Raw genomic sequence first — 24,573 nt, 5'->3', positions numbered from 1 at the left:
CGCCATATGAACAGTTCAAACCACAGCTATATTAATAGATATATAGATTTTTTTAAATGAATTATACTTTGTTACCTATGAATAATCACAAATAATCAGGATCTTAATACTGATCAGGTTAGGTATGCTGTGTCTGAATTGTATACATTGAAATATGCAGCTTGTTCTGGACATCCTTGCAACTATTATTATTTACATGTTATTCTATTTGATTACATTTTGGAATACTTTAGTCATGTACAGATTAAAGGCAACAGATTTAAAAAAAAACAATCAGTATCTCTGCCATATATCGTACACGCGAAGCTTCACCTCCACGTCGGCGGTGGCGCTGCTGGGCACACAAGTCACCGGAAGCTCGTCTACATCATCCACAAAAGACAACATCGCTGTGTAGTAAATTCTGCCGTCGATCAAACGGAGATATTCTGAAGTTCGTTAACACTTATTATCTATTTTTCCCTCTTTCTTTCGTGTATCTACGAGCGTAACATCTGCCCCGCCAGCAACATGGGCCGGAGCAGGAGCCGAAGTCCGCCAAGACGAGGTAAAAATCCTACAATAGCTAATGTGGCTAACGTAACACCATCGTTGGTTTAGCTAGCCATTGCGTTATTTCCGTAGATACATGAAAATAAATAACCGAATGTAGATTTAATTAGGCGTGAATGCAGTCAAATTTCTTCGTTCACTGATTTTTAACATTTACATGTGGCATTCGTTTAATATATGTCGTATGAATTTGACTAGCAGCATGCTACATAGTGTTTCAGTTAGCGTTTGTGTTAGATTTATTTTGAGTTGTTGGTGAATAAACACTCGTGCCCTATTCAAACGGGTTCCCCTCTACGCATTGAACTCAATTCGTCGTGACACCCACAGATGAATGAATTTCCCACTTGACGTACAGCATATACATTGACATTCTAGCACGTTGTATTTGTTCGTCATCTCTGATTGTGACTGTGCTCTGAATGAAGTTCCCTTGATCATTGGTGCAAATGCAGTGATCAGTTTTGGGATACACTTAGTTCTCTCTCTGTGGCAGAAATGGACACTTTCCGTAACTATAGTTCCACACCAAGTACAAGCTGCAACTGGAAGCCAGTAGTGAAGGTTCTGAAACGGCCTTGTCTCCATTGATATGAAGGACACCTATCCTAAATATCCACATGTCAACAACAGACACATAACTCAAGTGTAGATTAGCAACTAATGACTATTTCTTTATATAATTATTTACAATTAGAATTTTAGATTATAATTTTTCAAGTTGTTTGGGCCATAAAATGTTGGTAAATGTTGAGTGGTGTTTCCCAAACCTCAAAATGTCTCATGTCTTGTTTTGTCCAGTGCGTCTTTCTTGTATGTACGTGCAATGAGAGGGTTTTGCAAAAAATAGCACAGATTTTTAGCTATTGTGAGAAAATCCACAAACAGATAGTCATCATATCTTACAACTTCATCAGGTGAGTCTTAGCTAAAATCAGTTTTTCCTTCTGTCTTTGGCAGCTATGTTATTATCAATGAGAGTGAGTTTCCAGGTCTTGAGTCCATGGTGTCCTGAACAGAAACCCTTTAACTGTAAAACAAGTGGGACAGTAAATCACAAATATAAAGCTTTTTGAAGGGACATTGGTTGAGATGGGAGGCTTGTCTTAAAAATCTTTTTATCATGACTTCTAATTATATGCATGAACAAAGTATTATTATAGTTTCAGACCATGTTTCTCTCTGCCAGTCACCTAACAGTAAAAGAAAGTAGTTTGGGGGATTTATTATGTTGCTGTCCTTTTTTCTGCAGAGAGACGACGTTCCCGCTCAGCATCACGGGATCGTGAGCGAAGACGAAGGGAGAGAGAACGCTCTCGTTCTCGGGATCGGGACAGAGACAGGCGCAGAAGTCGCTCACGGTCTCCTCACAGGAGGCGTTCAAGGTGAGTTTTTAAAACTCCTGGACAGTGCTCGTCATCGCTGCTTGTCTTCTCAGGTTTTTGACAAAAAATAATGTAATTGATTATTTCCCCCCAAAAAAAGACGTTTTCCTTTCACAGAAGTCTTTAAATGGTGTACAGAGCATTCATGGGTCCTGGGCAACATTTATCACTTCAGCTGCAGATGTATCTGCTCGCATTAGTTGTGATAACCCTTCCTGCAGCCATCTGTGTGTTCCTCCTGCAGGTCTCCTGGAAGACGTCATCGCTCCTCCTCTCAATCTCCTGGGAGATCAAAAGATGGCGGTAAAGAGGCCAAGCCGGGAAAGTCCATTCAGATTTCAGGTATAATAATGAATAAGCTGATGTTCCACCTTCACATAAATCAGGCTTTTCAGCTTTATGTAAAACATGTGGTTTTTTTTGTCAAAACTGAGTGTCTCTTTATTTTACAGAGGAGGACATGCAGGGCAAAACGGAAGAGGAAATTGAGATGATGAAAACAATGGGATTTGGTTCCTTTGATACCACCAAGGTCAGAATCCAAGTGTGTCCTTGTGTGCTGCAGCCACAAGGCGGTGCAGTTTAGTTTAGATGAAGTTTATTGCATTCTCCATCTGAAGTGAAGAGAGGTACTCACTGCGTCTTTGTCTGTTTCTGTGAAACTGTTACATAAAATATTGTTTCCACTGACTTTCCAAAAGCAAGTGTGAGAAATGCAGATACATTGGATAAAAGTTCAGGATTATTAAATGCATATTAGACATTGAGTTATGTTTTTTTTACATATTGTAATATGAGTAAATGAAACATTCATTGCATCATATTTTTAATGTAAGTGGGACCCTTTTTCTAGAGGTGTGTTTGCTGTGATTCACGGTGCACTTAAGGTTTCATTTTTGTTCCATAAATAAAATGGCACAATGTAATAATTTCCTAATAATGTCAATATATAATGTAAATTATGAAACTGGTGTCCATTTTGTTGTATATGTGAAACATTTATGTTGTTTTCAAACAGGGTAAGAAAACTGATGGATCGGTGAATGCATACGCGATCAATGTGTCCATGAAGAGAAAATACAGGTATGTCGACAACAGAAACATTGATTTTGATAGTACAGTCATGGGGTTTCATAAGCCTCCTTTTCTGCCTTTTTTCTTTACAATGTATTATCTGAATCCTAGTAGTTGGCCTGGTTGCAAAGTTGCAACCACATTTTCAGCCCCCTCACAGCGAGCACTCTCGGCATCAACCACTGTTATTCTAACCAATCACCTCTGCAGGTGTTTCTGTGCAGAGATCCGCGCTCTCCCATTGGTGTCTGATGATGTCATCTGCAAGTGTTGCGAGGGTAACAGTGATGTAATGTTTTCTCCTAATATTTATTTTTTATAGGCAGTACATGAACAGAAAAGGAGGGTTCAACAGACCGCTGGACTTCATCGCGTGACAGTGTTTGCAGCTCATTGAAGATAATCACCTTTGTTCTCCTTCACTGCGGATGATATTGTTATTCCCTGTTTATTTCTAACTTGTTTTGTGGCATGCAGCAATTCTGTATATACCCTTTGACAAGTAAAACACATAAATGTAAATAATGGAAGTTGCAGTTAGCCACAACCGAGTGTTGAAAGGAGACTGCAGTTTCTGGAGCTTTGTGTTGTTGAAGTAGGTGGTGTTTTATTTGAAATAAAGGCTTTTAAAAATGGCGTCGCAGTTGTGAAGTTGAAATGTTTGTGTATATAATGTGTGAGTGTAATCTCAGTCAGTGCAACAGGCTCACTTTGCACAACAGCCATTCTATAATATCTTAGTCGGAGGAGCACAAGTGTTACTGATCACATCAATAATAAAGGCTCTGTTTTTGTACCCTGACGCAGCTGAATGTGACTCATTCATCAATTTGGTCATTTACACATGTGGTTTACCTGGTATGACCTATCAAAATGGCTGCTGTGCAAAGGCATGTATGTATGTAAAGTCAAAATTAATTTAGTTTGATGTTTTCTGTAATTAAACACCACGGTGGTTTTGTTTTAGTAGAATTACGCATCAGTGAAGATCCAGCTTTGATTGACACCGTTTCCATGTCATTTAAAAACGGGTCTCTATCATGATTTTCCGCTGCTAATGCTATCGTGGTTCCGGAGGTAATGCTCATGCGCGGACACGTGCTTTACCGAGAGACCAATAACACGCGATCATGTGAAACTGGCCAATCCTTGACGAGGAACGAAGACAAACAACACGACGCGAGCCAATCACCGGCGTACACCCTGAAACAGCATGGTAGATGGGCGTGTCCTCTGCCAGAAGCAAGTCCAACTCGTGGGCATTGCAGCCAATGAGTGACGAGATTATGGGAAACCAGCCAATCACAGTACGCGAGGGTTGACCGCAGAAACTGAGTCCATTGTGGTTCGTCGACGTGTGCATAAGCGGATGCGAACTAGAACCAAAATGGCCGGCGACGGCGCACAGTGGCAGTCATGTCACACCCCCGTTGTTGATCGACAGCTTTAAGCTCCAATAGCAGCCCGAGTTGTCATGTCCAATATCCAATCACATCACGGCACACGGGAGCTTTGTGGTGAAGTCCAGCAATTAGCTGTCATCCACATCAACAAGCCTGTATTTTTGGAGGCAGTTTGACAAACACTGTTCCTCAGCTGATGCCAGCCGCTGTCTGCACCTCCAGCCAGACATATCACGCGTTATTAGCGATAAACCAGCACAAAACTAGCCAGCCACATAGCCGCCCCCGGGCCGCTGAGGTTGCATGACATCGTCGAGCTGAACTTTAGGACAAGCTAGCTTGTTTTTTTTGTTTTTTTTTCTCCATTTCAAGGCTGTGACAACTCAAAAAGACAACAGCGTCCTCGTCTGTCGCCTGGCTCACTCTTTACACGACACAAACAAGCTACACAGCGCCTTTCCGTCGCTATTCTGACAGCTTGCTAACATTAGCCAACTTATTTTCCCCAAAGAGAACTCAATATTCTTCTTCTTCTTTTTTTTTCATCTACCAAGCAAGGCTCTATTTTGTTGTCGTCAACAAGCTTTTTATTTGTATTTTTGAAGAGCTGCCAATAACTATTAAGACGCACAATATTCAGCCAACAAGTAGCATTTTTAAAGGCAGCAAAGCAACCACAACTGCAGCAGAACCGTTAGTATTATCCTCGGCTAACAGGAGACCTTTTTCTTCTTTTTCCTCAGTGACTGGTGCTGCATTCAAGGCATTTAACTTTTAAACAGCCTGTAGTGTGTCACGCTGCACAAGTAAAACTCAACTAACATTCTACACCTCGCCTTTTAAAGCAATCGGTTAGCACACCGAGCAGCAGCGAGGCTCTGAGCTGAGTTTGACAAGGAGAGCCAAAGCCAGTCGCTGGGACCTGAGGCAGGTTGTGTACAGCCACGGAATCCCTCGTCGTATTGTTATAATATCAGTATTATTGAAAATGGCGGCGATCGGAATGGTGCAGATGTTGATCGAAGCAGCCGAGTACCTTGAACGTAGGGAACGAGGTAAAGTGTAATTGCATTGTTTAGCATGGTCTGTTTTTCTCTCTATGTGTATTTTTACGTGTGTGTGTGTGTGTGTGTGTGTGTGTGTGTGTGTGTGTGTGTGTGTGTGAAAAATTGCAGCGACACCATCCGAAATGAGCCTCTACATATTCCCCTGACTGTCAATCCAGAATATATGCCCTTTATGTTCACTTTCAGTTGTTAGACTGTAGTATACATACGTGTTGTGTGATTTTTCACAATACAGCCGATTTTAATCATGTGCCTAATATAATATATTTTGACATGTTTGTACTGTCATGCATGTGTATGTACTTTTGCACGTTTTATGTCGTAAAAGAGTGAATGCATACATGTGGCAGATGCAGTTTAATGTGCAGGGAGGTAGATTTTATGGTGGCCCCTCCTTTCCTTATGTTGTGGTTCACTACTGGGGTTTATTCCAGTTCAAGATGACATCATTGTGCAGGCTGAGGGGGAGAAAATACAGTGCCTGGACTGCAGGAAATCCATTCAATGCATGCCTGCGCTTCAGTGAAAGACATGTTTACCAAATTACTAAAATGAGATCAAATGTGGCACATTTTGCAGTCTTTCTATACCCAACTAGGCTCCTTTTCACTGTGGTGCTGTAACAGTATATTTTGCAGTGCCAGATAGCAGCCCATGTGACCACTGTGTTTGTTGTTTTCTTGCAGAAGCAGAGCACGGCTATGCCTCCATGCCACCTTTCATCAGCAGTCGAGAGAGGGAAAGCTTGAAAAGGAAAAGCAAAAGCAAGAAAAATACAAGTAGCAGGTAAATGCTATCCTGCTCCTTGTGGCCACAAAAATACACACTTCAGCTCAACATGCTGCCCATCATATCCCCACTTCAAGTCTGTCCCCACAGAATGCAGCAGGATGAATCCATTGTTCCCATATTGGTATTTATTATCCACATCAGAATTATAGCATGTCATTGGATTTGTGAGCCAGATTCTTTTGGATGTGTGGGGCCAGCTGCACAAAATTCTTCATTTCATTTTTGAAATGTCATGCCTATGCAGATCACAGGAAAACTGATGTGAATCCAAATGTTTTGCTCATACTATTCATACTTAAAAATATAAAGACATTCTCTTCCTGGCTAAAGGAAGATATTTTTTAGTCAAAAACTCTGTTTTCTTTGGGAGCTTTTGGTTTTTGGCTATCAAATTTTAGAGTTTTTACTGCCCATGCTCAGAGATAGTAAAGCAAATAAAGGCTGATATGATAGGAATTGTGTCAACATACTGCACATACTGTATGCATAACCTAGTTAAGGTATTTAGAGGACAGTCTAAAACCGGCTGGGTCACAGACCACACTGTGTAATCTGCACACCATTTGCTTTTGCAAATAATAACATTGGATTTAGCCAGTTCTCTGCTAATAACCCTCATCTAATTTTTCAAATGGAGAATTTATCCTGAATTTTTAACTATTCTTAAAATCTCCTTGGGCATGTGTAGACTCCTTGTTGTTTTTTCTTTATAGTTTAACTGACTGCAGCAAATGGCAGACTGAGCCTTTGAGTTTTTACTCAAAATGAAACCAAAACAATACATCTGTGCTCTGCTTAATTTGGATATCAGCAGGCTGCAGATGGTAGTCAGATAGTGATGACATTGCCACAAATTCACAGAGCCAATCTGCCTTTTGTCAATAGTCCAAGCTGCTGGTTGTGGTGTGATGGTGTTGGGAAAGTTTGCTTGGCATACATTGGCCCCATAATACTTACATGTATTGGTTTAAATATATGAACATCAATCTGTTATTAACAGTTTACTATTTTATGATATGTGAGTGCTCCATATCCCAAAGTAAAACTCCTCTCAAACTGGTCTCATGAATATTACGGGTAGTTCAGTGAACTTTAATGGCCTCCCCAGTCAAGATGGCCCAGTAGACAACCTCTGGAAAGTGATAGAAGAGTAGAATGACGGCATGAATGTAATGACAGTAATGATGTGATGCACTCATTGAGGCTTAACTAGACAGTCCCATTTTGAAGGCTCATTTAAATGCAGCTGAAACATATGTATTTGTGTTCCCGAGCAAGGAAAGCTCCAATTGTGGATGCATTTAAGGTCGCACTATCCCAGGATTCATTCATTGCTTACAGATGACAAATGTTGTTGTTTTTTAAAAGCGATCAAACAAATAAGACCAACACCAGAGGAATACACTTGTATGTTAAAGCACCAGGTTTCAACAAGGCAACATTTAAATATCATGTTTTTGACCTAAACAATAATATCCAATTGCAGAGCTGTTGCTATGCAACAGAGGTAAGGGAAGGACAAGCCAGAGACATGATCGGGAAATCCTCTGATGACGACTATTCATTTGTTTTTATTCGTCCTTTGCGATCAAGATAGAACGCAAGCGGTATGTCAGTCCGACTAAGACTGGCTTGATTTTAGTTGATAGTAGTTTACATGACATTAAGACATTAAGAAAACTGGATTATTGTCTTAGTCCAACTAAAATTGGACTTTTAACTTGCATGTAAATACAGTGGCTGCCACTATCAACCCTCCAGCTTATCACAGGCTGTCCTCTGGGACCTTATAGTGTAGGATTGTAAACAGGTTAATATATGGCCTCACCTTGGATAACCCAGTGTACATCTATATCCATGTACACGTCACAGGCCTGCTATACATTTGAAAATGCCTCATGTTGTGTACTCTTTTTTTTGCATCGTTGACAAGTATGTTCCTTCACCTCCTTCGCCTCACACATGATTTACGTCTTTGATCTGTCATAACCTCACATCACATCAACCTGCATTAACCTGTTTCATTATCCCCTTTTGAGCTATTATCACGGCATGTTCTTCTCCTATTATGGTGGGCTTGTCTTTGCTTTTTTCGCATAGTTGTTAAGCAGTAAAGATTTGCATTATGTTCCAATCTCATGTACAAACCAGTTCGGAGAGTGTCCTGACCTGAACTGCCTCCTACATGGCTCGATGCCAAGCTTGGTACCCTATGTATAGAGCACATGCGTAATGGAGAATGTAAATGGGCACAGAAATATGTTTATGCATCCAATGTGTATCAGCCTTATTGCTCTCAGATCTAGAGTTACAAGACTGAAGTACTAAACAGTCATTACGTTCAGACATGCCTTTGTAGTGTCACTTATATGCACGGTATGCATACATTTTTCTCACTGTCTTGACAAATATTTTCATTTTTGGTTAATAGTTATAGTTGTTTCAGTTTCTCATTTGGTCTGAACAGTTTTTCAGAATGTAATGAGCAGAGTTAACCCCTAGTCCAGAGCCCCATCGTCCCTCTGCAGAGACTATATTTTTTTCTAAACAAAAGGTGGTTTACAGTCCCTCAGTTATTTTCTGCTGTTGCTCAAACATTTGATGTGACTTGAAAATGGCGGTTCTGCTTGAAGATGTATACAACTGTTGCAAATGGGTAGAGGCTGAGGCTCCGGAGAAAAGCTGTTTACATTAATTCACAGGAAAACGCCCTTAACTAACTTGTTTCAGTTTGGGTTGTGCCTGGGGCTGTCAAAGTCCATTATACACAAGTTTTGGCCATCCAACCCAAAATGGAGCCCCCTTTAGTTTTCAAACAATATGTAGTCTGCGGCATTTTTAAATCTTTGCAGTTCTGTGGCTCTCAAATGTTGGGGAAATGTGGCCGTATAGGCGTTAAGATCAAAATGTGTGTTTTTGAAAGGGAATTGGATTTAGCCTAAAAGAAGTAGGATGTCGAGTGCTGAACCTCCAGCTTGTGTCCTCACATGCTCGCATGGCATGACATATTTAGACATGCGAATGAAGAAAATGTTGTTTTTTTTCTTTTCCAAGCCGACAACAAGCGGCTGCAGGTTTGTCCTTGTTTACGGTCCGAAAAAACTGAAGCTCACCAACATTTACTTAACCGTTTATTTCTGTTTAACTACAAGGTCAGGTTAAGCTGCAGTAACTCCCCATCTGCCCCAAACACTTTATCAGCCATTACTCATCACTATTTAAGAGCAGCAGAGCCATAATGGTCTATGTAGAGATCAGATGATTTGATGTGGTCTGCTGTGATGCTAGGTCTTGATCATTAATAGGCAGAGCAGCACAGTGACTGAATGAATTTGCCTCTAGGGGAGGTGGGGTTGAATTCTACCAAAGGAGAGTAGATCATTAATTGATCGGTCAAGATAAGTGTTTTATTTCTTTTGCTGTTGAGACTTAACAGAAATGTAGGTCAGTCCGTCTTGTATGTATTTGAAGACATTCAACCCAGTATGTTCAAGCACATCCAGTTCCTGTTGTTTTCCCTTCCCAAGGATGGGTGTGTGAGTAGTGGGGGAGGGTTGTCACCATGTTTCTGGTGTGTGAATGTGTATGTGTATGTGTATGTGTGTTGGTAGAAGGGACTCCACCCTTCCCCTCATATATGCATTGCTCTCCTTCTTGCTTTAGCGCTCCCTCCACACCTCCTCCACCCTTGCGTGTCTTTCATGCTCCATTCCCACTCTTGGCTGGCCAGGCAGTGGAGAACACCAGCTCCTCCATTACATAGATGAAGACTTGTAGCCATCCGCCCCAACCCCCATCCCTATAGGCAAAGGCAAATGTAGTCGGTCTAATGCGGTGGACCTGGAGACGGTAGAGCAAGGCTTCACATGGGAACGGTTAATGAAAGAATAATGTGAGCAGAAGACAAAGCCCATAGAATTTCTCACTTGAGCTCTGGACAGTGTTTGGAGAAGCAGATCTTGGGAATGTACAAAGTTGCCTTTTTACGCATGGAACACACAACAGCATTCTGTCTAAAGCCCCACATCCACCATGTGGTTCAGTTCAGATCGGTCTGCGATTTTAGACTTGTCTAATTTAATCTAGGGTTCTTAGGATTATTGTTTTAATTTAAAATTTGATCGTCTCCATGGTGTCATGAGTGATATAATGTCCACCATTTGTTTTCAATGTTCTAAATTAAGGCCTTATTGTCATCAACGATATCAATGTAATAATAACCAGTCAATTCCAAACTAACTGAAAATGAAGAGAAGTCATATAGAGTCGTTTGGTTGTGTGTTGCTCAGAAGATCCAGCCATCTGTTTTCAAGGCCACTTAATCTGCATTAACCTCCAATAACGTCTTCCTTGACATTATCATACATGGACGTAAACAACTTTGTAGTAAGATGTGACCTACTTGGCATTTTGTAGCATGGTTTCATTATGTTAATCAAATGTTTAAATCCAGGGTTCTCAGCTTTATCACTAGTTATCGCTTCAGTGCAAGTTATGGTTTGCTCCAAATGAGGACGGGGTGGTTGCCTTGTTTTCGTAGTTATGTCCGGTGCTTTGATACACATGCATAACGTAACTTACACACCGTGGTAACACACGGATGTTGTAAACCAAACTCAACGCAAAATATTTCCACAATCCACACCGGTGATTTCAGAGAAGCAGGAGGAGGTTTGAGGTTGATCAATGTGTCACCCTAATCCGTAGTTGCCATGGTTACTAGTTGGCAGCTCCAGTTTAGCTACAATGGCTACATCCACAACAGTGTTGTTTCCCCTCTGGCACAGCCGCACTGGGGCCGTGGTTAAATACGAGACTCTATGTTTGCTTTCGAAGGTCGAGATCGTGACATGGTTTCAAACGATATTTGATTTACAATCGAGATTGTGACACCCTTAGTGTTTACCTTGTTGTACTCTTGTTTCTCATTGAATTCGTTGGCTGACTACACTATGTGACAGTTGGATCCTGTTACGCTATCTGTATTTGCTGTTCTTATGCAGCTATTGACATCTGACCAACACGCTGAGTGGTGGAAACACAGGCCAGATCAGGGTTTACTGTTCCAAACTAACTTGCACTTAACCAGCTTATACACAGTTATAATGGATATGCTCCATTGAATTTAGATGATAATGATTCTAGGTAGAGCATGCAGCAGGACATGAATGCAAGAAGGCTTTGCACAATGAATGATAGAAACATCATCGACATGTCCATGAGCTCACGTTGAATCTTTTGCACAGTCACTGACTCTATTAACACATGGGATCAGTTGGACATTATACAGGCTATGTACTATGTGTCTGATTCAGACATTTGAGCTCTCACTTCCAGTTCCTCCTGCTTAGGTTAGCAGGAGAGGAGGAGTTTAGCAGAAGGAGAAGACAACTCAACTGTATTGTACTTGGTAACCCCCTTTTAAAGCGAAAGTCAACTTTTATCCACCCATCCATTTTCTACCACTTTATCCTCCACATGTAAACACACTGTGTATGAGATAATGTCATCAAGAGTAAATGATGCAGTCACTGATCGCATTGATGGACCAGGACTCCAATGTAAATAACTGATAGGGGATTAGAGAACCCATACATTACTCCACATAGCGCACAGTGAATAATCTCAAAAGTAATCAGTAGGGCTCTGTATTGAACCTCAGTACCTTTGTGTTATCGACTGAACTTCCGCTGCAGAACATAATATCTAAAGTGTTGTCATTTGATACCAAATTTCGGGAGCTAAAGGGTTAATCTCATCAGTATCTCGATGCATGCAGGAAGTTGGAGAAGAAATTAGTTAGGGAGTGACTGTTGTGTTTTGGCTGGTGCTTGTTTAATGAACAAAGGTAACTCTTCGGTGAATAAATATGATATTAAAAAGGTGCTTCATGTTTGACTGTAGGCCCCACGGTTGGTGTAGTGGTTAGCACTCTTGCCTCTGTAGCAAGAAGACCCGGGTTTGAGCCCCAGGGTTAGGGTTAGGTCTAAATTGACTGTAGGTGTGAAAGTGAATGGTTGTTTGTTTCTATATGTGGCCCTGCGATGGACTGACAAGCTGTCCAGGGCGTGCCCCTATTGCACCCTATGTCGGCTGAGATTGGCACAGCACCCTCGTGTGGAGGATAAAGCGGTAGAAAATGGATGGATGGATGATCGACTGTATTGACAGCCTGACTGGTGCAGCCTCCTTCAGCCAGATTGACAACAGTGGTGTCAAAATGTTAGCAGGTAATGCTAATGTTTAGCAAATGTTGAAATTTGTTTAGCTTGTGGCAGTACAGTAATAATCGTGGTTGTTCACTGTGTTAGGTAGCACAGGCGCAGAGGATAATCAGACTAGACCTTGAGGTGGGTGGTGGCAGGTGTCCCACAGCCTGAAATCCAGCCTGAACAAGTGGGATCGTTTCCTTTCCAGTGCTGTTATGTCACCAGTGGCTGTCTGCCCTGCACTGGAATGCACACTGGCTGGAATGGGCCAAGTGAAAGAGAGAGAAAGAGAGAACATCCTAAGAGACGAGCTGAAAAAAGATGATACCCCTACAGTGACACACACACACACACACAAACTCATTGGCATTTTTTTGCATCTTACACAATCTAAATACCTGACCCTAACCTAAACCTAATTTTAAACCCAACACCTCAATACGTCATGCACACACGACAAAACCGATTGATCGAACACAGTGAGTTTTCATCTGTCTGTGTGTGCAGGTTGGTCACGGGGTGGTGACAGTCTTGGACTAAGCAGAGCTGAAGGTGCATGGGTTATTTTAGGACGTGGGGTGGGAGGATCGGGTGGGTTAGGTGAAGGTAGAGGAGAATTCAGAAGAGGAATACAGTGGGGGTTCTTCTGCTTTGCTTTCAACCACTCTTTAACTCAGCTGTACCACCCGGCTACCCATTTAGCGTTTGTTCACCTGGGTCAGACCAGTGCATTCCTCCTTAAAGCTACACTTGACCCCATCTTTCCCTCCTCCTCTGTGTGTGAGTGTACTGTTTTGACACTGACCCCTAGCTTATCACTTGCACACTCCTAACTCTCAGGCTACATACTGTCCACACTATGACTGGGCAATATGGTAAAACATCACAATATACTTGTTTTTAATATCATTCACTATTCATTGATATCATGATATAAATCAATATATATGTAACTCTTAAAGGTAAGGCTGGGCTATATAAATATTAATATGAAAATATTTTTAGGCTTTATCCTGATATACAAGATTATATGGGGATATAATTATATTCTCTGGGCTCATGAACAGTGTTCTTTTGACATTTGTAGTGACGATACACCGTCTACTGTTTATGATCTTTATAACATGCTTAAAATTACCTTTTTATTACCTTTCATTTCAGATAATACCTGGTTTATTTCTTTGGTGAGAGAATGAAGGATATTTGTGTGAAATTTACAATAAATATTGTCAAATTTTGCTATAATGCACATAAATAGTTAGTCCAGATCAGTATTTCAGCTCCATTTCAGCAGAATAAATGCATCCTCAATAATGCGTCTAAAAGCAGATACATGACCATTCAGGTACACTGGGCATTCACATGCAGGGCGAAACCAGGAAGCTCATTCTGTCTTCTGCAGATCTGTTTCAGAGAGTATAACTAACAAGACACAACAACTGTGAAATCAAGGCTTTGTTTCTTAGACTGATAATGACGTTAAATTGAAATTGTGTAAAAAGTGTTTTAACAGAGCTTTTTGCCAGAAACCAGAAATCCACATACGTCACCTGCAACCAGGCTCCTATTGTATGATACAAGCTATCATCATGTGCTGTTGAAGAAGACCTGTAATTAGCAATTGACGCCATTAATGCCTGAGTGGACGAGTAGGTTAATTTTCACATCCACTTCCATTCAAACCCAGTTCTTTTCGCAGCCAGCAGAATCACCCTGTGGTGGCTGCTACTTCCATCCTACTTCCTGGGATTCCCTTTGCAAAACTGAATCCAATTCTTGTATACAGTCTCTGGTCCAGGCTAAAATGTAGCCCTGGTGTTTTCATTAAAAAATGGAGCCAGCAGGGTTTTTTTTTTTTTTTTTTACTTCACCATTTTGTTTTTTTCCGCTGTGAAACACCACAGTAGCGTTCCTTCCTTCAGCACTGTGCCCCCACCCCCACCTTGCTCAGTGCTAATCAGGCAACATGAAGGAGCATAGTCCCGTCTACCCTATCGTTGGTGGTTACTGTTACTATGTTTACTGCTGGCCTCCTCGTGTATCCGTGTGTGCTCTTTCAAAAACCTTTCTTTTTCTCTACAGAACAAGCCTCAGGCATTGGGGGAAAAAAAACACTTTTTTTCATCAGAATCTTATTTTGTCATTTATTCTGAGTGCTCATGAACTCCCACACAGACTTCTCTCTCTCTCTCTATCTCCACCTGCCTCTCCTGCTGCAAGGCCCCGGTCTGCAGTGATGACACACACACACACACAGAGAGAGAGAATCTAACCCTGTTCAGTCAGTCATGTCTTAATTATGTGTGTGCTGTCATTTTCTCATATGAGATTTGTTTTTTATTCCGCAGGTCTACGCACAACGAAATGGAAAAGAACAGGTATGTAAAACTGTGTGTGTGTGTGCATGTGTGTGTGTTGTTCATCCAGCCAGCTCACACCACAGAAGCCCTCCCCCACTGTTGCCATGGAAGTGTCTATAAATCATGTGGTTTTCAATGGAAACTATTCATATATATACATATATATATCACATGATTAAGAATTGGGTGTGATGGATGACAATAGATGGTCATTTTTACCCTATATTAAAATTAAATGGAATATGATGAGAAACGTGATTAGTCTGATTTTTAGTATTCAGGAGGAATTCATGTTTAAGGAAGATTCCACATTCTACATTTTATTCTATATGGAGAAAATCTAAAACTGCCCAATACACCAGAAACCTGACTCTAACTGAAACTGCTTCTGTGACCAAGTCTTAAGCTGAAAACCATCAAAAAATATCTTCTTAGAAGAGTCCGTATTTGAGGTTTAAAATAGTGGAACGAGCTGGTGACCCAGATGTTTAGGGTGCTTGTCTTTCTGTATCATATCTGATGATAAAAGCAACAAATATGAGTGATTGAGGAATTAGTTAGTGAATGGAATCATTGTCCTGTTGCTCTGATAGAACTACAGTGTCAGACATGGAAAACCAGCAGTAAATGGAGTAATGTGCTATGCGTCAGTCATGGTTATGGCAATATTTGATTGACCTAGGACCTGTATCAAAGTGTGCAGGCTGAATCATTTTTATGATCCACATTATGTGCAAACTGAAAGGACATAATACACTTTCAGAAGTGTATTCATGTCCCGTGTAATAAAGCTCTCGTCTCAGTGGTGCCAAAAGAACCACTGGCCTCTTACCATCCTGTGAAACTAATGAGACAAATGTGGCATCATTGTTGTATCAGGTGGCTCAGTTTGCCCTTTGCCACTTTAGCTGAGCTGATCGGGTTTCACAAACTTTTTTTTAACACAATGAACTCGATTAATTAGAACTCGTGTGTCTACAACGGCATCCTTAAAAAGTCTTAAAAGTAATTGAAACCATTAATCAAATGAATCGTAAACGGAAGTTGAATTTTATGATTTTGATGAAATGTTCCAAGACGGTACACGCTGAATGTGACATATCCAGATGTAGCAGTCGGTTTACCAGACTGAGTATGAGCCATTGTGTGCAAGACATCATTTTGAAGAAGTGTTCAAAACACGGCATTGAAAAAATAAAATCTAACTTGTTTAAAGCTGTAGGAGCCATGTTCATATATTTGAAATTATGTGTTTTTCAAGACTTTCTCAGTCTGTCATTTTAAAGGTCCAGTGTGTACATAAAAAAAAGTACATTATCGGCTCTTGGGGTTCCTATAGATACAGATTTGCATGTGGTTCTTTTAAGTTTGTGAAACAAGCCTCCACTTCTTTAAATTGCTGCTTTGGTCTGTTTGGGCTGCTGTAGAAAAATAGCAGTGTAAGATAGCAGCCTCTGTAAAGTAAGGCCCTTGCCTGAAGTGCATCAACCCTTAAACAAACATTTTCTGCACATACAAACCCTGCTTAGTGGACAGTCTGAATAATGTATGGCACTGAGGTGTGTGTATGTTAAAATTATAACTAACTGTTATGTTAATCTTGAGAAAGTTTATTTTAAATGAGAAAGGCAGACAGTAAATTACTGCCACACCCTGCACCTCCTCTCCTGCTTCCTTATTTTTGCTTTAGCTTTGTAGCTCCAGTCCTCATTGGCTCTCATAAAACACACAGTTTAGAGTGTGTGTGTGTGTGTGTGTGTGTTTGTGTGTGTCTACGTAACACGACTCCAGCTGCCACCACACCCTTTTTTTTTGTGCACGCAATTCCACCCAGCGAGGTCAGAGGTTGAGAGTGAGGGTTTTTGCAGAGTTAGTTTACTTCAGTGTGAGCAGGTGCACTCGGAGAGTAGTGTAAAACCCAAGATGGGCTGATAGCCAGTTTATAAGGTAAAGTAAAATGTTCTGGCATACTTTGCCTTTGGTATGTGAGGTCTTTTAATTTGACGACAATCAGAAACAGAGCAGACACCGCTCTGTTTGAGTGCAGCGCCGTTGAGTAACGCAACCCTTCACCCTTTGGGTTGGTGACAGCGGTCAGTCAGCTGTGTTTTCAGTGGTGTGATGACCGTAGGTGATATAAGTAGAGCTGTCGTGATCAATACTGTGATATTTCAGCTTGAGGTTATCACACTGTCAGATTCACATACAGTCTCCTGTCTGTCTTTATGCACAGACACATGTGCATGTTTCCATCTACAAAGCACAAATGCACATTTTTCCCCAGCTAGCCTTGGGCAGATACTGCTAGAGGTCAGAGGGCGTTCGCTGCTTGACATTAGACAAATCATATGTCTCTTGCACATGTGAATTCTTTATTTTTTAATGGAGGCACACGGTGAGCAGGCTCACAAATGTTTACGGTGCACCAGGATGAAAAGAACTTCAAATTTGTTGGATGCAGTGACCACACTATTATGCCCCATTCCCACCGGTAGAAAAACCTGTTTAGTCCAGGTTTATGACAAGTGGAAATGTGTTTAATTGGCATTCACTACCAGATTAAATGACCCTGTAACTGAGGTGATTCATTTATTTTTTAATGACGGCCGTTTCCTCTAAAATGTCATAAAATAAACGGCCAAATATGTGCTGTTGCATTTTATTACTAAAAAAGCTCTTGAACGCAATCAACTATATGACTAGTTCAGTCAGAATCAGCTGATTCACAACTAGATCGTCTGACTCGATTTTATTATTTTATTTCAGTCAAGTTATTAGGTTGTCAGTCAGTTATAAGATGATACTCATACAAATACCACAACCACGGACATATTCAGCTGACAGTTACCACACACCACGGCTTATTGAAGGGTTAACGATAGCGAACGAACACGTGTGCGCACCGGCCGGCTATTGACATTTATAAAAATAAATGTTACGCAACAATGACGTCAGTAATCCATAATATGGGCCTAAACTAAGATAATACAATGGTTTTCATCATTTTTATATCTCTATTAACAAAGAAAATACTTAATTTGTATCGCACTCGTTTCGCTGCTTTCGACGCCATCTTTCTCATGTGAAAACACGCAATGCATTCTGGGTAGCCCTTGCTCCCAAGGGTGGTCTCGGAAAATCTCAATATTGAGGGCGATACAGCCCAGAATGGGGACAGCACTTGCACTAGAGGGAGCGCACATTTTTGAGATTGAGGGTTAAGATTGAGGGTTAAGCAAGGAATTGGAATTCACCCAGTTGACACACACAGTTGAAATATTTCAAGAATATACACACATTTTAGTGCGAGTAAGCCTTAAGTTATGTGACGAAAATAAACCAGTCGCCGCCACAGGGCGTTTGTGTCACCATCTGAGAACAAACGCTGCAGTTTTATTTGTTTCTCACACACACACATCAAGCTCCAAATCCATTCCTCTTTTGTTACATTGGAGTAAATGGCTGCAACTAACACGTGCAGGTTTAAATTGCTTCGTTGCGGCAGGCAACACGTTTTTCTGTACGCTGCAGCTGAACGGCCTCCAGTGACCTGCTGATTGTAGTTTTTAGTGACAGGTGAAACCAGACTACAAAGAACCATCCCAGGTGTCGGTGGTTTTACTAAAACAGTTTGACTTGTTTCAGGTGCGAACAGGTACACTCACTCCCAAACCTGCGGACTATGACCGCGCTGATAGGGACCAAAATTAGGGTTATGGGTATTGTGGGTTAGTGGGTATGGGTTAATGGGTATTGCTAAAATATGTTCGTAATGTTGAATTTAAATCTTATACACACCTGAGCTTCGATTTGGATTTCGCTCGATATATATTATATATTTTGAAATGCTTTTGTGCAGCACTCTAAAACTCTTCATTCAAGACCCGCACAAGTACCCTGCGGAAAAATGTCCCACGGGCATCTCCTCTCACGTCCTCCCTCTGCCGTGTCTTCACTACATAGCAAACGTGCTACGCGATACTGCAGGCGTGGCCGTGGCGTGTGCTGCAGGTTTTCCACACCGTGGCACTTAAAACTTATACTGCAACATTCACCGCCGGGAACTCTAACGTGGTTTTACCGTGACACTTGTAACCCTTCCACGCCCAAGCTACAGTACATACTCACCTATTGACACACTGCACCAGAATAACCTGCTGCTGAAATAGCACAGTGGCGGCGCTGCCACGCCTGCAGTGTTTTGTCTTAGTCAGACACCTGTTCTGTTTCACGAGTCTGCTGCTCTTCGTCAGTGTTTAGCAAACATCCAGCGCTGTTGCTGCAGCTGATCCCTCATTATGTCAGAACAATGTCCATGTTATGCAAGAACAGTCTGCCGCGTGCCCTTTAGACTGAGTCAGCTGAGGAACCGGCTCCTAGTTTCACCTAAATACTACTGTGTGTGTGTCTGTGTGCTTAAGTGTGTGTGTGAACTGTAAAAGGCCAAGGGGGTAAGAATATTATTTGTGCGTGTGTCCCCTGGCCACATTCAAATCAGCTCGACTTTGAATACACAAAGTTACGCTCACATCAGGATAACTAGCAGCAGCAGCAGCAGCAGCAGAAGCAGCAGAAGCAGCAGCAGCAGAAGCAGCAGCAGCATCAACTATTAAAATAACATTTTAAAAAGCTTGCTGTCAGGAAGAGGCTGACGTACACCCACCCACTCAGCCACATACCCACAGAGTCACACACAGACACACACACACACACTCTGCCAAAGCTGGAACTGGAGGTGTGTGTTGTGTAACAGCGAGGTCAGGTGGTCACTAACGCCCACTAGACCTTACCAACTGCCAATACTGCCAGCTTAGAGCGGCTGAATGCGATACACGAGGAAATGGATTGGAGATGAGAGGTTTGTGTGTGTGTGTGTGTGTGTGTGTGTGTGTGTGTGTGTGGGTGGTTGTGTGTGTGTGTCACTGATGATGCGAGTATATCACCACACTTCTGTAGCAACGTTATGTTACAATGCTGACTTCCTGCGTGTAGAAATCGACATAAAGCCGAGTGGGTATTGCTCACATAAAGCCGAGGTAGTGATTCAATATTCCAAGAGGTCCAGGTTTGACTTTAAAACTAAGAAAAGTATTCATTTTGAAGGCAAAATGAGCACTGTAATTAAATTGATTAAAATGCTTTTTTACTTAAAACATTAAACAGGACTGAATCTTTAACTAAAGTGCTTAATTTTAACAAATACTTTTAAAAGGGTAAATTAATCTAGTACCTTTGATCAATTAAATTAACCTTTTACGTCTTTTTTTAATAACTAAACATCTTTAAATCTCTGTACTGTCTAGATTTCTCTGATTTGATTGGCTCGAGTGGTGTCACATGACGATTTACAGAGCATGATTCATGGATATAGCTCAGAGTCCGTAAACGGTAGCTTCTGATCCGGAACCCAGTCCGCTTGTCAGAGACCTCCTACATGTAGCCTTTTACTGTTTACTCACCGCTTCTTAACCTTAAGTCTGTTGATTCGCTCCAGTATTTGCAAAAGGGCCATAAAACACATGAAAAAACACAAATGCTTTGTTGACATTTAAACGTTTTGTTGTTGTTGTTTTTGCTTTCTTCATGTTCCTGTTCATGAGTCAGTCCCATGTGATATTTCTGTTTTCTTCTTTATAGACGTATCATGATACTAGAATTGTAATCTTGATACTGATACCAAGGAAAATACTTAAAAGATTAAAGCATATTTAAATGTATAGTATTTTGCATAACCAGTCTTTTAATACTAAACTTCATCTGGTTGCAGTAACATTTTACTCTGGGTGTGAAGTGATTGCTTAACGGCTCATACGCTCACACCTTGAGAAGCTGGCGGCGCTGCAATGAGAACCTAAGTCACCTTATGTGACGCGTCGGCGGAAGTTTCTTTCAAGCTGTAAATTTATTGCATGTTCACAACGGACGCGAAGCAGTAATTTGCGTCGCATTCCGTTCACGATTGTGGTCGATGGATCATTTATTTACTCATCCAAGTAAACGACCCACAACTACTACGCCTGGAGCTGTGCTCAAACTAGGCATAGTAAAATGTGACACACAAAAACACACCTTCTGCCAAACCCTCGCTCCTCTTTGCAGAGTGAATTAAATGGCACTTAATACACTCATATCTCATATAAAGTATATGCTTGTAACTTGAATCGACAGTTACCAAAGATTGATATGTTCTGCTCCTTGCTTAATCGCCTGTTACACTCTAATCATAATTATAAAGATAGATAAAGATATAAAGAATTATAAAGATAGCATATAGATCATTTTAAGAGCCCATGCGCACATGTCAAAAGATACTTGGCTTTGATCATGTTATGCTATGCTATGCTATGCTATGCTATGCTATGATGTATAATAAATCTAAATTATATTTAAGTAAAGCAACAATATAGACCTGAAGCAATTACTCGATTTGATGCTTTTTTCATGATTAAAACAAGAGTCCACAGCAGGTCAAAAAAGGACCCCTGAGCAAGGTACCAAACCCCCATAGCTGCCCGGGTGCTGCTCCTAATTCTAGGAAGGTTTCTAGTAGTGGATGGGTTAAATGCAGAGAAGGGATTTCCCCTGCAGGACTGATAAAAGCACTCATTTATGAATTTGTTTTATTTTAATGTGCACTAAACATTCACCAGCCTTAATAATAAATAAATCAGCTGGATTGTACAATTGTACTTACACCACATATATCAGAATCTCTGGTCCATGTTGAAGATTTTGTAGTTGCGCAGAAAAGCAAAAAGTGGGTCGTGATTTTGGTGGGGTTACTTGTGTGTGTGTGTGTTTTAACTTGAGCTTGAACATTAAAGAATGAAATGGGGGGTAAATAGTGAAGTTTTGACTGACTTCTGTCTGTGTTTCCCTCTCTCTCTGTGCAGACGGGCACATCTACGGCTGTGTTTAGAGAGACTGAAATCCCTTGTTCCTTTGGGACCAGATGCTAACAGGCACACCACGCTCAGCTTGCTGATGAAGGCCAGAGATCACATCAAGGTGCGTGTGAAGCTCTCATCGAATGAGGAGGGCAGTGTGTTGACCGCTGTGGTGGGAAAAAAAAAAGTGCATTATCACTCTTTGTTGCAGTGATTGAAACATTATAGATAAACTGACTGTGTCAACACATACACACACACGGAGAAAGAGCAGTGTTATGGACATCGTTTCCTCTCTTCTCTTCCTACGTGCAGAGGTTGGAGGAGAGCGACAAAAAGGCTCAGCACGCTTTAGAGCAGCTACAACGAGAGCAGAGACACCTGAGGAGGCGTCTGGAGCAGCTGGGGGTGGAGAGGACCCGCATGGACAGCACCGGTTCCACTCTGTCGTCTTCCGAGAAGTCGGACTCTGACCAGGGTGAGCAGGACACAAACAGAATATGCTCAAATCTCAAATGAAATTATGAAATCTTTCCCACTAGGGACGAGCTGATATGCCATTCCTGGTCAAAGTCCAGGAGTGTGACCAGAATATCGCATTTTTCACACTTAAATTAGCAGGTATACCCATGGATTTTTAAATCCAGGTGAAGCTGCTAAAAAGATGACATGCGTTACCACAAATGCTGATCAAAACCAATGCCAATAAAAGCTCTTAGTCATTTGACCTGGGAGTGAATGTCAATAATACACTTTTTCACTCGTCATAAACCTGTTTTATTTTAAGATAAAACAAGGAAAAGACAGAACAGACAAGTGTGATTGAGTTAAAAGACTATATCAGACTGGTTCCAGTAGGTACTTGAGTTCCCTGATGTTGGTATCAAACACGCAAATCTCTCATTTCCACAGCCTGTCACTAATGACAGGTTATCGATACAGCTTTTTTGAAACTTACTTAATTGTTATTCAGGGATTGTGATTAATGTTACAGTGTGCTGAGAAGCTCAAGGAAAACTCGGAGCTATTCATCTTCCTATTATCGTCTGCCCTTCACAAAATCCAAAGTAAAATGTAAACGAAAAGGCCATCGTTGGGGCGCCGTTAACAGGAAATTGTATTCCACAATGATTTATTGAAGCCATTTACAGAGATTTGTCAAATGACAAAGTTGTATTTATTTGTTGAATATGTATAATTTTCTCATATTCTAATTATTGCCTGAAGTATTTACTCCTGTGTAGAATAATAAATACAGGTCCTATTTTGTGAATAATGAACCATAAAGAAATATAGCAGTGATACATGTAGAGCTGAAACGAGTCATCACTTCATAGATGAGTCGATCAACGGAATAATAATCAGTGTTTTGACTATTGGAACATATTTTATAAATAAATTCTAAAGCAAAGTCCAAACCATATTCTGCAGCAAATGCCATGGACATAGCCTACCTTGTAGGTCGTTGGAGCAATCTTCGTCTCATAGTTAGCACGACCACATTCATGAAAATAGTGCGTCTCCTCTGCCTGAAATGACGCGATATACGTCTTCGCCGACTCCAGTGCATCAGCAGATTGTTCTCCAGACGCAGCCGCGACTCATTCTCAAATCGGATATTTTGCCAAAAATGGCCAATACAGAGAATGTAATAAACGAAGATCAGAGCAAGTAGCAATGTGTGAACGTGTTGCTCCATAGTGAGTCAAAATTGGCGCTTTTCTACCAGAAGATATAAACACATTGATGAAACGTCAATCGGGCCAATTTTGGTTCGTTTGCTGGTGTGAAAGCGGACCACACTGGAGTCATATGTTACATAATAACAATTGTATTGCCTGGTGCGGATCAAATAATCCAACTAGTGGTGTGAAAGCGCCCTTAGACATGACCAAGTTAAAATATGTCCTAATCCAAGACCTTCAAAAAGAGTGGTCCTGAGACCAGGGCTGACTGGAACATGAGAAAGCATTTACTGATGTGTTACAGTATCATCTCTCGTTCTAACCACCGCATTGTTGTGTCCCAACAGAAGACCTGGACGTGGACGTGGAGGGCACGGACTACCTGCTGGGTGACCTGGAGTGGAGCACCAGCAGCGTGAGTGACTCGGGAGACGAGCGCGGCAGCCTGCGCAGCAGCTGTAGCGACGAGGGCTACTCCAGCGCCAGCCTGCTGCGCCTGCAGGACACTCAGGAGACGGCCAAGCAGCTGGCCTGCAGCCTATAAACAGCACTGGTCACTGAACCAGCACCTATACCCACTGTCCTCCCCTCAGCCTATCCCGTTCCCAAGATGGAGTCGCAACTCCCGGAGATCCTCACCCTTCTTCCGTCCCTGCCTCCTTTGCCACTAGGACTGACCATGTCCAACGCCTCTCTAGCCAGGCGGCTGCGGACTCCCTGTCCCAAAGAGGCTTCCATTCGGACTGCAGCTCCCCTCGATACACCGGCCCATATTTAGTCCATCATCAGCGGTCAGTCTTTAGGGTGTTACTCACTCTGCTCGGCACCAATCAAATGAGTGGGATTTAAAAGACACTCCACCCCCCCCCCCCCCCACACCCCACCCTTCCATCTGTCAGAACCACAACTTTCAGCCAGAGAATGTTACCACACAATATCCCACTGCCTCTTTATCTATGCCTCAAGAGCCATAGGAAGAACTTAACCAGATCCACCATCACTTCACACACACACGCGTGCATACATGAACACACACACACACACACCCACACACCCCTTCGTCACTCCTCGTTGTCCAGTGAGACAGAGTTCTCTCTGAGGTGTGACACTGACATGATGTGCTCACCAGTCGACCATCCGTGCATGGTAATTTGCACTT

The 24,573-nt window shown here is 41.6% G+C and overlaps 2 protein-coding genes across 2 annotated transcripts; both read left to right on the top strand.

Annotated features, from left to right (window-relative positions):
* Positions 1 to 365: 365 nt before the first annotated feature.
* Positions 366 to 3,641, top strand: snrnp27 (small nuclear ribonucleoprotein 27 (U4/U6.U5)). Its single transcript, XM_083902685.1, has 6 exons — positions 366 to 547; positions 1,805 to 1,937; positions 2,182 to 2,279; positions 2,390 to 2,469; positions 2,956 to 3,020; positions 3,334 to 3,641. Exons 1-6 carry the CDS (start codon positions 511 to 513, stop codon positions 3,386 to 3,388), a joined length of 468 nt encoding a protein of 155 aa, XP_083758811.1. The 5' UTR covers positions 366 to 510; the 3' UTR covers positions 3,389 to 3,641.
* Positions 3,642 to 5,352: 1,711 nt separating this feature from the next.
* mxd1 (MAX dimerization protein 1) lies at positions 5,353 to 23,958 on the top strand (the record flags this gene model as incomplete). Its single annotated transcript, XM_083903284.1, has 6 exons — positions 5,353 to 5,469; positions 6,168 to 6,267; positions 14,831 to 14,860; positions 21,736 to 21,850; positions 22,045 to 22,207; positions 23,762 to 23,958. Exons 1-6 carry the CDS (start codon positions 5,403 to 5,405, stop codon positions 23,956 to 23,958), a joined length of 672 nt encoding a protein of 223 aa, XP_083759410.1. The 5' UTR covers positions 5,353 to 5,402.
* Between the last annotated feature and the right edge of the window lie 615 nt (positions 23,959 to 24,573).

This window comes from Microchirus variegatus, assembly GCF_963457635.1.
Source record: "Microchirus variegatus genome assembly, chromosome: 16".
In the NCBI taxonomy this organism is placed as follows: Eukaryota; Metazoa; Chordata; class Actinopteri; order Pleuronectiformes; family Soleidae; genus Microchirus; species Microchirus variegatus.
The sequence above is the reverse complement of the archived record's forward strand: the minus strand, read 5'-3'. Positions and strand labels throughout refer to the sequence as shown.

Coding starts and splice junctions, on each gene's coding strand:
- snrnp27 (XM_083902685.1), top strand. CDS start 511: ATGGGCCGGAGCAGGAGCCGAAGTCCGCCAAGACGAG. Junction 2,470..2,955: donor GTTCCTTTGATACCACCAAG/GTCAGAATCCAA, acceptor GTTTTCAAACAG/GGTAAGAAAACTGATGGATC. Junction 3,021..3,333: donor TCCATGAAGAGAAAATACAG/GTATGTCGACAA, acceptor TATTTTTTATAG/GCAGTACATGAACAGAAAAG.